This window comes from Corythoichthys intestinalis, chromosome 3 (genome assembly GCF_030265065.1).
Source record: "Corythoichthys intestinalis isolate RoL2023-P3 chromosome 3, ASM3026506v1, whole genome shotgun sequence".
Lineage (NCBI taxonomy): Eukaryota > Metazoa > Chordata > Actinopteri > Syngnathiformes > Syngnathidae > Corythoichthys > Corythoichthys intestinalis.
The window spans coordinates 18341367-18354347 of record NC_080397.1 but is presented as its reverse complement, the minus strand read 5'-3'; the positions used below and the strand labels follow the sequence as shown (position 1 = coordinate 18354347).

Genomic DNA, 12981 nt, shown 5'->3' with positions numbered 1-12981 from the left:
GATGGCCACGGTTTAGAGGAGAAGGGCCAACTGATGAGTAAAACATGTTTGCGGAGAGTGGCTGCCGAGGAGGCAATACTTCCAATATGATTTCGCATGTATACAAACTTAAAGGTTGGTAAACACTGTCATGAACGTTTTATTCTCTCTGGACACTGTCTGTGTTGGGAAAGACAGTGTGTGTATAATGTAAACATTATACGAGTTATGCACAAGTGCTTTTTATGGAAAATATTTCAATTATTTTTGTTCTGATGATAATAATGTTGAGCTGTAGCTGTGGGTTTAGGCTCACCTAAAGGACTGCATTTATTTGAATTTTATTTGGAATGTTTTGTTATTTTTTAAAAATTTATCTTAACATTATACTTATGTTCCAATTTGCTAATATGTTTTGAAAAATAAAAAACCTGTTCAATTGAAAAGAAAAAAAAAATTAAATCAGATATCGCAAAGGAACACATTTTAGAGCTGTAATTACAATACCGTGATATATTGGCTAAAGGTTATTATACTGTCAGAATATCTTACCGGCACATGCCTAGTCTAGAGGAGAGCCAGTTGACGCTCTTTATAGTCACCTATAAAAGACTAATTATAACCTGCAGAGTCGTCACCTTGGAATGTGTTTTCAAAATGGCTCTGGCTAGACTCTAAGCATAGTCAAAAGAAAAACCCCTGAATTCCCAGTGTTAAACGCTTGCTTTTTATTTATTTTTAATTTTTTTTCTATGTACAGTTTGTCGCTTCTAGGTGGGTTTCATTGAAAATAATGTACTGCTTTTCCTGCTGAGTGTGTATTATCATCACCAAGTTGACACTGTCCTTGTAGACGCTCCAATGCATATGTGCTCATCCGTCTATGTTCATTCGAAATTGTTGGAAACCTTTATTTATTTATGGACTAAAACTTTAGAATTTTACAGACGAAAACATTTTGAGTAACTGTCGACTAAAACTAGATAAAATTTGCATGAGATTCCATTGACTAAAACAACTAGACGGAGACGAGCACATCTTTAAATGACCAAGATATGACTAAGACTAATAAGTATTTTTGTCCAGAAAAAAAATTAAAAGGGCTGCCAAAAACAACATTGATGAAAAAACACTAATTTACTCTGAGCTAAATCTTTGTGATAAATTGGCACATTTTCTCTTCCGTGTTGCCTGCAGAGCTAGCTTTTGTCATCTCGCAGAACGTGTGTATGGAACATCTGGCAAGAAGTTAAATCTTGTTGGCGAGTGCAATTGTACTATGGGCTGTTGTCTCTCATCCTCTCACTGGGTAGTACGTTTTGTGGCTGTCTGCTTGCTTCGACTTGCGGAGCCCAAAATGTATAGGGGGCAGATACCCATAAAGGCAATTCAAGTATTTTCATTAATGGAATCTGTAGTTCAGGGGTCCTCAAATACAAATCTTGAAGGTCCACAATCAATTTTTTTTCCATACAAGCATGGGTCCATTTATTAATGTCGGTCAAGTACAAGGCAGGTCGAAGGTGGTAAAGGTGGTTTTCTTTTGACCCAACATTCTGATTAGTGTTGCACCGATACCATTTTTTGGGCCCGATACCGATACAGATACCTGGCTGTGCAGTATCGGCCGATACCGATACCATTCCGATACCACTGTTTGCAACAACAACAACAAAATTTTTTTTTTAATTAATTTAAAAAAAAAAAAAAAATATATATATATATATATATATATATGTATAAGGGATGCAACGATACAGTTAAGTCACGGTTTGGTACGATTTTCGATCCAATTCAATACATTTAATGCTCTGAAACAGAAAATACAACAGTTATTAGTATTATTATTATTATTATTTTTTTTTTTTTTGCTAACAAGCAAAAATAACAGTGCCATCATATAAACAAGCATTTTAGTGCATAATATTTATGTGCCCACTTCTTACTGATCTGAAGAAATTTTGTATTTAAGTGCTGAGAACAATCTTTACTGTTTGTAAAGTGGGGCACACTGTTGATTGCTGCAGCTCTCTTAGCAGCTATATTTACCATATAAGCAAAACATCCTATTTGTGGTCCGAGCCCATCTGTAACATGTGCTGAATTAACAGTATTTGCAGCATTATCTATAATCACTGGTATGGATTGATTTGGCCTGCTTAACTTCCATTCAGTCATGGCGGTTTCTAATTCATCAATGGAAAATATGGCGTCGCTCTGGGCTCACGCAGCTAATGGCATGGGATCTAATGTAGCACATCTAGGTTGCTATTTGATGATATCTAGTGTGTGCGCGCGAGAGTTAGCATGGGATCTAACATAGGACATCTAGGTTGCTATCTGAGGATATCTAGTGTGCGCGCTGCGCCGCTTGAGTGTTTTCTGGCCACAGAAGTCACTTCTGCTCATTACTGCACAACACCAGCATATGAGAATCGACTTTCATAAACAGGACGAGTTTGAAGTACGGTGCTCTTAATTTGCCACTCATTGTTCATCATGAAACCATGAGTTTGCTTAGTCTCTCACGGTCTTAACCTTTCTGATCCCACCGACACTCTAACAGTGGGCGTTAGCTTACGCATGCTAATCCTTTGTGAATGCCATGTTAGAAAAGCAGTGTAACATCGCGGATATGCGTTGTAGTGAACATCATGAATATGAAGATGAAGATAATAATTTCATTTGGTAAATTCGAGACAAAAACATACAGATGTCATGCATCGAGATTTGGGAAGTTAGCTCACGTGAGAAAGACAGTTCTTTTGCGCTCAAGTGACGCCAGTAGATGGTATCAGCGCCCTAAATGTTGGTACTCGTCGATACCGATACCACCAATTTGGGCCGAATCGGCGCCCCCTGCCGATACTGGTATCGGTATCGGTGCAACTTTAATTCTGATTAAATGAAAATAAATTAACAAAACATGTTTGTGACTTAAAGTAAAAACACACCAAAAAAAAAAAACACATGCAAGTACAATGTTTACACAGATACACTAAATAATTGACAATATCCGTCATTAAGGTCCAAACAGTAACTATTGACAGTACATTTTGTAATTGCAAAACACTTCTGGACAAAAAAAGAAAACGTGCAAGTAGTACAATACATGTTCACTTGTTCAGAACATAAATGACACGTTCTGTCATTAAGGTGCTAACATAACACTTATTGACAGTAACTTTAACTGTAAAACACTGCTCAATGAGAGAAATGGCATTCGGGAGTCACAAAGCTGTTTACTCACATCATTAGCCAGTACTTCAGTGTGTCTGGAGGTTGATACATCTGAGAGTGAGATTTGTTTGATTTTTGTTGTCATTTCCACCTTTTCTTTCCCTTTGAACATTGCTGTTATCACTTCAGTCATACACTATTTTATTTTTCTCAATCAGAGAACTGCTTCTTATGTTTGACCAACACTCAGACACTCTGAGTGAGCACTCCGTTGCAATTTGTTGTTGTGTCATAGATTTAACATTAACCTTGCTTGACTCTTTATATGACTGCTTCAACCTGTTAATTTCTTGCCTTCCCAATTCTGATTTAGGAGGAAACATATTCAAAAGAGCTGTGCTCTTTAACATAATGGCATTTCCCATTTTCACTTTTTATCAGCTCAACTGTCTTTAAGCATATTAAGCACATAGGTTTGGTACTTGCAGTTGGTAAAATGGACGAATATTTGTCATTCCATTCCTCACTGAAAAGACGATTTTTGTTGTCCACTTTTCTTCTCTTGGTCAACTTTGAGCATGCCATTTTGTTAGAATCGGTCTTCTACTGGTGGCATGTGTGGCTTTAGTGAAAGTTGCTTAATGTTGTGATCTTGAATATTTCCCGCATGCAGCGAGAGTGCCAGGGTAACACGCAGAAATAAATATATCATGTTTGCTCACAGTATGACTCACGTTCTTGAATGAAAAATAAAGTACACAACAGCATGTACAAACAGATTGCAAAGTGCCGGGTGCGACTCGTGTTTGAGGTTGCTGACACTGCTGCGGTCCGTCCATGCTAGCTAGTAGCATGCAGGCGCTCTCAGCCAATCAGCACATCCATGCACGCTCTATCAGCCAGTCAGCGAATCCACGCAGGCACTCTCAGCCAATCAGCGCTTCGTTGCCATAGAGATGACAACAGAAGTGAGAACATGGAAGATATTTGATTAAAAATGAAACAGAATTTAGCGATAGAATAGTAGCGCATAGCGATAGATCGGCGATTCATACAAATGATATATGTTGATTTTTGTTGTTGTTTTTTTCCATTTTTTTCCGTTCGTCCGTGGGTCCGCAGAGAGGTGTGCTGAGGTCTGGTCGTGGACCGCGGTCCGCTAATTGAGGACCCCGGCTGTAGATCATGCAGCTTATGACTCTCTGAGAGTTGGCTGGACACTCGACACTAATACGGGTGACAAGTGTTTACGAACTTGAATGTGACTGTGGTTCTCTTCCCCCTTGGTGGTCTGGAAAACTTTAGTGATTAGGTCATTCTGTGAATTAGGAAAAGCAAAACGCCTCTCTCGCACACATTTTCAGATATACGTAAACATTCCAATTTTCCATTATGTCCCCTGAAGATGTGTAAATATTTAGGCACACACATCACATTCTTGGCTGTCCCTCACCATATCTTGACGTGGAGTCTGCCATCAGTTCCCTTGCGCCACACGATTCCACTCTCAGAAGCACGCTAGTATTAAAACACCTTTGCAACATCACTCAAACAGGCTTTATTCCTCCCTCTTTTTATCCTTCACTAAACACACACTCGCACAGTCACACATGCTTGCTACGTGCTGCTCCGAAGGATCAGTAGCTTGTAAACCGGCTGCAGTCAGCAGTCATTTTCTGTGTGTGTGTGTGTGTGTCGGGAGGAAAGATGGGAGGAGGAGGATGATGGATGAATTGCTCGATTGGATGGTGCAGAACTCCAGCAAGCCTTACTGGATTTAGTCACGCTGAGGTGGTGATGGTTTCCTATGGTTAGTTTTCATGAAACAGTGCTGCACCATTCAGGGGGCACGCACTCCTTCATTTAGTTAAACTCTTGCCAGTTTTGGATTTGCTGGACTGTGCATCTGCTCTGAAAGACGGGAATCGTTTTGTTCCCCTCCTTTTTTTTTTTTTTTTTTGCCTCCCGCCTTCTCTCTGTTGCAACGTCCCCTCATCTTCTCACAGCAGACATCTAGCGTAGTGTTGCAGACAAAGGCAGCACCTCTCCTCTGTGATCATCTCTTGACAAGGCGACAGGAGGGAAAGAGGGATTTACAATTCTTTAATTTTTTTTTTTTTTTTAATTTTTTAAATTTTTTTTACCTGGCAACATTTTTTCCCTTTACTGTCCAGAGGAATTTTGGGAAGTGCGTGTCTTTTGCAGATTCTTCTCAGTCCATCGTGCTACAATAAAGGTGATTTTGGATTCCGATCTCAGGCGTATTCCTGGTGCTATTGGTGGGGCTGGTGGCCAAGCCCTGGGCAAGGCATGGCCCAACAGGCTGCCATGGGGCCGACGCACCAGGACACCCTGGCCGTGCCCCCCATGCCCAAACACTCCGGCCTGAACGAGGACCTGGTGAAAATCTTGCGTGAAAACCTGCTGCACCCAGAGAGACCTCGAGGACACCGGCGCTCGCCTTCCTCGATCTCTCCCCGCCTCTCGCCGCGCAACTCGCCGCGGCTGCTCCGCCGCATGCTCCTTAACAACAACATCCACAAGCAGCGGCGCTTCACCGTGGCACACACATGGTGAGACCATATACAGACTGTACATTTAAAAATAATGCTAGCCTCTTAAGCACACATTTTAGGAAAAACTTTCAAGAACTTTCTAGATTTTGCCTTTACATATAGCAGATTATTTTGTGGCACATCCGTCTAGTATGTAAACTGTGTGTTTTTGGGGAGGACGAGGGGTGGGTGTAGTCAACTCATTGGGATGCTTTGGCATGTGGGAAGGGAGTGCCATTGTGACTGACGTATATGTTTTAGCTATCTATTGAAAATAGTAAAACACCAACACAGTGCATGAGTTGCTGTCACCCACAGCTCACAGCTGGACCCTTCCACGCATGGATCTGACAAAAGGGCATGATAATATATATTTAATTTTCCATGCACTTTTTGGGTTCAGTTTGATTTAGTTGCAATTAATTTTCAAAAATGGTCAATTTTACCTCTGTTTAAAGCGTGTGGGAGGGTTAAAACATTTTTTTTTCAAATATGATAGCTTTTCTTTTGGACTTTTTTTTTTTTTTTTTTTTTAACAAAACCTCTGCAATGAACAGGGGTTACTGTACTCTAATAGTATCTAAATACCGTATATTATACAACTTCAGAAAAGGTTTCTCGCAATGGCCTGCAACAGTTTTTAGTTTTTGGAGTATTAATTAGAGCTCTATCTTTGACTGTCTATCAAGCTCAATCAGGCGCGCCCACGCCAAATGCTTTCAGCTATATTCCCTGGCCGCTGTGCCATCATACCGCTCACCCCCCACAGTAACCAGTTCCTTCTTCACCCACTGACTTCCAATCTCCTTGTAATTGATGTGCTCTAGTTTTATGCATGCACAGGATTTCCATGATTTATGACAGTGTTAGCATGCTACAGTGTCAGGTTGCGAGCAGTGCTAACTTAACTAGTCGGTGAGTTTGCTATGCTGTGTTTCTTCGTTAGTGTTATACTAAGGTATTTTTTCCCGTCTTTACAGAAAAAAGATTGGGCTAGCTGATGTCAACCATATTGTTAGGTGACCTCCATACGCCCCCTACCTCTCAGTGTTCAAGGGCTGCCATGACAGCTGCCATGTTTTTCGCCTCTGTTTGTGAAGCTCATTTTGCAGTATTTGGCATTTTCATTAGGGTCTTGTTCATCAGTCATTCAACCATGTTCAAATTTTTGTCCAAGTTTTTAATGAACAAGAGAAATGTAACGACTTGTTGGCAACTTCCGATCCTTTCCAAAAAATTGTGAACATTGTGTTTTGGCTCATATCTGGTGATACGATTCGTATCACGGTTCGAAAGTCACCATTGGACGCGATCCCGATTAATCCCGATACTACACTTGAAGACGATTATTGCAATATTTGTATTTCACTTTAGGAAAATAAAAAATCGAAATGGACATAAGCACAGGGTGTTCCAAAATGGGTGACCCCATTCTAAATTCCCATTTCTCGGATACTACTTGATGAATCTTAATGAAACTAAATACACTTTATGTTGAAGGTCCATAAATTTATTGGTTAAATTCACAAAAAAAGTACAAATATTTGTTGGTTCTATGACAGATTTTCATAAATGTTCAATATGAGCGCCGCCTGTGACTCTGCACACGTTGAGTTGGTATTCGAGCTCGCGCCAAACTCGCTGAAATTTCTTGAAATTTTTGGTGCCAAGTCCTAATTTGTTTTGTAGTTGGTGCCTTCTTTGCAAAATTTGTGAAGAAGGCACGCTGCACTGTCTTCGGTGACTGAGTCCGAGCATACTCTAACACGCAAAATGCCTTTTCTTTTGAAGTGAACGGCATTTCTTAACCTGAAAAGATAGAAATGTCAAACGTTAAACACAAAAACCTGAAATGTTTCTACAGAAGCTGTGAAAATTTGAAGTCATTCCAACGAAAATTGTCAAAATTATTGGCGTACAAAATGGGGTCAAACATTTTGAAACACTGTACATTTATATCAATTTATTCCTGAAACCTCATTGAGCACTCAAGTAAAAATGTTTTTATGTTTGAACAACATCTGCCTTTCATTAGAACATCATTTCTTTTTTTTGTGTAAACCTTCTTTAGCCCAAACCTGCCTAAACAGAGGATTCTAAATACTCCAGGTCTCGGTTTTTGCAGTCAAAGGCAAAATTTATGACTTATAAAAGGACTAATCCGTGCATCCATTCGAGGGCGACGTAAATCTCTACTCGGATTAGCCTAATGCTGTCGTCACTTCAGTAGACTGCAAGGCAATGCTACTATGCGCAGCCAACTACTGGACGGGAGTAGAAGTGTAGCCACTGAATAGTTTATCTCTACCAAAACCACACATGTAAGGATCGATACAGATAGATTTAGAATCGATACGAGACTGTCTCTGAATTGATTATTTTAAAACACCCCTAGAACAACATTTAAAAAAAAAAAAAAAAACTAGTGTAAAGCGGAACTACCATGGCAGTGGGGGCGGGAGTGGTCCAGAAGTCCATTTTGAGTTTTTAAAGACAGATTATGACTTAACATTTGTAGTACAGAAATATCGCTCACCGTACTTTTGTCATAAAGCAATGGTGTCGCCGTACAGTCCAGTCCAAATTAGTTTGTACCAGGCTTTAAACGAGTTTATTTTGATTAACAAATTGGGCGCGTTAGAGTGGGGATCTATAGAAGATTTCTCTGTATTGAAGCCAATCTCCAGTGGCAATATCCGCTACTGCAGGGTTTTAAAACACTTCCAAGGATTTATTTTCAAAGATAGGATGTTGGCCCATGGAATTTTCAAGAATTGTCCATACTCCAATGGTGTGTGTGTGTTTCTAAAATTGGCTTCGGTCCTTTGGAAATTCAGTTTCAAAAGACCGTTTCACTTGGCAGCTTACCAAATTAAATCGAGAAAGAAAGTTTCTTTCAAAACTCTGTACAGTATATTCACATTGTCGCTGATGCATCTTCTAAAAGTTGCACTCCCCAACGGCATGGACATGCACGTTTAAAATTATTCCAATATATCTGGTAACTACCTCTATGACCTCTCCATTGATACTTCAAATGTAGCTCTACTGTTTCCTTGCATAGTCTACTTTGAGTCCTACCATACATTACCATGTTCTTACGCTTCATCTGAGGCCAAATCCCGGTGGCAGCAGCTTTAGGAGGGAATCCCAGTCTTTCCCTTGTCCAGCTCCTCGAGGGGAACCCTGCGGTAGGCTGAGAGACATATCCCCCCCAGCATGACCTGGATTGACCCCGAGGCCTCCTCCTGGTAAGAGAAGACCCCATCAAGGAAGTGTCTAGGAGCCACCTGATCTTACCCCTCTTGATGCGAAGGATCAGCGATTCTACTCTGAGCTCCTGCCAAAAGACCAAGGTTCTCACCCTATCTCTAAGAGAGAGCCCGTAAAACCTGCGGAGGAAGGTCATTTTGACCGCCAGTCCAACCCACAGCTCGTGACCATTGTTGAGGGTTGGAATGTTGATAGAACGGTAAATAAGGGACTCCCTGACGGGTATTCCCAGCAGACCCTTGCATAATGGGTCTGCCGGGCATCGTCCTCCACCATCAGAGCCAATTACCAACCAGGTGCCGATCAGTTGACAGCTCTGATTTTTCTTCACCTAACGAGACAAGCGGCTGCAAGTCGGATGACACGAAGTCAATCATCCTACTTCGGCCTTATCCATGAAAATGGTGGTCATTATGAGGAACGACCCCTCCCACATGTGGTGGGTCCATGCTCAGGGGAACCCAACACTCAGACACTTGAAGGCGAAGGACGCATTTTCCTGAGCTCTGTTATCTGTTTCTGATAACTCAGGCGCCAGCTGGAAGAGAAAACCTCCCAAATATGCTTATCACAATTACAGTTGGAAGACCAATTTGAAGATTGTTCCAATGAACCAAATGACATATTGGATCCTGATAAATACTTTTACGTCAATAGACCGGAGCAGTGCAAATACTACAGTGATGATCGCCTGCCCGGAAAACACCTTAAAGTCTGGATATTGTGGAGGATGGCTGGGGTAGATGGCGGCCGCTGTGTCTGACCACACTCGAAGTGGAACGATATCGGGGATGTTTCCTTTTGGTGCGCTGCGAGATGAATGTTCGTCGGGAGTCAGCAAGGAACGAAGACTGCGACGAGGATTAAGTCAACAAAAGGAAGGTGGCGAACACGGCCTACCATCGGTCCTCAGCTATTCCCTATCTTCTGGATTGAATCAACTGAATAAACTAATTACTGAATTATGAACTAATCTACTGGATCTAATCAACATAACGAGCACATTGCCACGATCGACAATGGACTATTGGGAAAATTAACAATCAGATGGGATATTATAAAAAAAACAAAAAAAAAACGAACTTGTAATCATTACGAAATCTGAATGTCAAAAATTGATATTCGATATTTTCTGCGTCCTATATGGTGTACTGGGGACGGGTTTCAATAAGCTTCGGCTTCTCCCGTCAGCCCTTTTCTTTTCGGGTTGAATTAATTGTAAACACATATAAATGCTGTATGTTTGTTTGGATTTGTCATGCCTGCAGGGAAAATAAATAATAAACAAACAAACCCACATCGCCTCTCTGGGCTGTGCCCCATGGGTGCAGGCCTGGCACATGATGTGGATCCGGGTGCCCCCGTTCGGACGAAGGAAAACTCAATTCAAATGTGTTTCTGATCATCTTCTGAGCTATCCTTAGGCCCCAAATACACCAGATGCATGATCGTTCCGGGTTCGGTCTGGCTCCGGCAAAAAATATCGCCGGAGACAATCCATTCCCATTATATCCTATTGTTCAACGTATACCGGACGCGTCAGTGCTCCGGATTGACTGCGGAAATCTCCGGTGTGCCGCAGCCCGCCGGATGGTTTAGGCTATTTTTGCTGGAGACGCATCCGACAAAATGGGCGGAGCCGGGCCTGGAGTCAACAGCTTAGTTACTTATTCACGGTTAAACACCAGCGAACATGAACGAAAAACACTCCATCATGGAGGTGGAAAGTCACAAAGTGATTTATGATGCAGCGGATCATCATTATAAGGACAACATTAAAAAGGAAGCTGCATGGTGTCCTATTATGTTTTTCTGGCAATGATATCAAACACATGACATGCTGACAACTTTGGTTTTTATTAACACACGGTGCTAACAACACTTCCTCAACCTGTGGCTCTCGGCAGACTGTCTCTCACTCCCTCTACACATGAACAAAACAACATCAACGTTGCGTGCGCTTCAGGGTGCCTCGGAAAACATCCAATCAGAATATTACACATGAAACGCCACAGCAGGAGCTGTGCAGATAGACAGTGAGTTTTTATGCAAGTTATGTAATTTAAAAGAGTAATTACATACTAGAGAATGGTCGGGTGTCACAAACAAACACAACAAAACGTCAGCAGATGATGGGGTAGGCTACAGAATAGACGGACAAAAAGAGCAAAAAATGCAGCGTATCTGGAAGTGGTTCCACTGCAGAAATTCTCGTGCCCTGCGCGCGCACACACAATGTTGGTTCATATACAGAGAGTCGAGGGGAAAAGTTTGAAAGAGAATAGAGAGACGCCTACAAGTTTCGACCTGGTGGTCTATTCAAGACGTCTCTCTTCTCTTTCCTACATTTTACTTGACAGTTTATAGAAAAACCAACACTGTGCGCTGGGCACGGTAAACCACAGTTCGTGTAGTATATAAATCGCTATCCATTTTATGAATATTACAGATTATATAACAGTTGTTTATGGGGTGTAACCGTACACCAAAATCTCGGTTCGGTACGTACCTCGGTTTTGAGGTCACGGTTCGGTTTATTTTCGGTACAGTAAGAAAAAAAATGCAAAATATAAATGTGCTAGTTGTTTATTATACACTTTTGTGTTTTCAACAATGGGAACATTAGCCTATACAAAGCTAGAATTCTGCTCAAAAAGTAGCGGGCATTGAAAGATAATAATCCAACAACAATTTGCCTTTCAGACCCCGCGTAAAAAGAAGTCCTGTGCTAAAGAAAAAAGCAATCCCAATGACAAAGATTTTAACAACTGACAACAACAAATGAAATGCCTCAATAAATCATTTTTTTTTTTTATGAACGGTTTTCAAAAGCTTTATTGGTGGATTTTCTCAAGATAAAGCGCCACACAGAAATTAATAAATTCAATTGTGTCAGCAGGACCTGTGTGTTATTCTTATTATTTAATTACAGGTGTTTTAGCTCATTTCAATTTATTTTATTTAAATGGGCTATTATTTATTTTATTATCTGTTTATAATTTACAAAGTGATGTAGTATTCATTTATATTGTATATTTTATGTTGTATAACTTTAGTTCGTATGTGAATATTAGTTCCTACTTGTTTTGTTGTGTTAGGAGGGTTTTGTATTGAACACGGGGCCATTATTATTATAGCAGAGAAGACAGCAGTAAATCAACAAAGACAATCCAACTGTGCCCCGATCTACCATTCAAGAGATCTGATGGACTCAAAAAGTGGGTCTTGATTGCATATTAGTTTGAAAATCGACCGGATCCACCGTATTTTTACACGAGTGACTTCCGGTCTGCCCGATCCTAGCTAGTAGTATTGACGCAGGAGGTCCGCGCCTCGCGTCAAATAATAAAGTCTGCCGTTCTTTTCGCGTGCGTCGCGTTGAGCAGTTTCTGGGACGCGTAACACGTGGCCGCACTGCGACTGGTGTGCATTGGCTGATTGACTTTAACGCCCGCATTTCACTGCGTTCTCGCGGCGGCCACGTTGTCGCGCCGTTGACATTTCTGGGTTATACTGTCCACAGTCTTACTGTGTTGGTCCCTATTATAGTAGAGAGAAGACGGAGTAAATATAATCTACACAAAGAAACTAACCCGATCGACTCACAGCCTCGAAAAGTAAGGGTTACATTACGTCAGAAATTCGTTTGGTACGCCTCCGTTCCGAACCGAGAACCCCGTACCGAAACGGTTCAATACAAATACATGTACCATTACACCCTTAGTTGTTTATAAAGTAACAGCTCTGTGAGATGTTATTGCCATGAATTTTAAATGTGCACATATATGTATAAGCCCACCGACACAACCAAAGGCATAATAGGCTCCGAACTGCCCCCCCTCTGGTCCCTCACCTCGGACCTTTTTGCCATGGTTGACTCAGCCAAAAAAAATATCCCACCTTTCATACCTCCTAGGATCATTAGGACACACAAAACCCTCCACCACATAAACCTATATGTGCAACCGCTCCATCGATGCTTCAAATGTGGCTT

At 41.2% G+C, this 12981-nt stretch overlaps 1 protein-coding gene across 7 annotated transcripts in view; it reads left to right on the top strand.

The window, feature by feature from the left end:
• The window catches only part of pde4d (phosphodiesterase 4D, cAMP-specific), a 465837-nt gene that overhangs the window by 254002 nt on the left and 198854 nt on the right, over positions 1-12981 (top strand). Inside the window, exon 1 of one of the 7 annotated variants that reach the window (XM_057830866.1) lies at positions 4384-5732. The exons of 5 other annotated variants lie outside the window; for them this stretch is intronic. In XM_057830866.1, the coding sequence (XP_057686849.1) occupies positions 5470-5732 (263 nt within the window). In that variant the 5' untranslated portion in view covers positions 4384-5469. Of the gene's footprint in view, positions 1-4383; positions 5733-12981 lie in introns of those variants that run through there. One more of the 7 variants, XM_057830873.1, reaches the window with a different exon arrangement.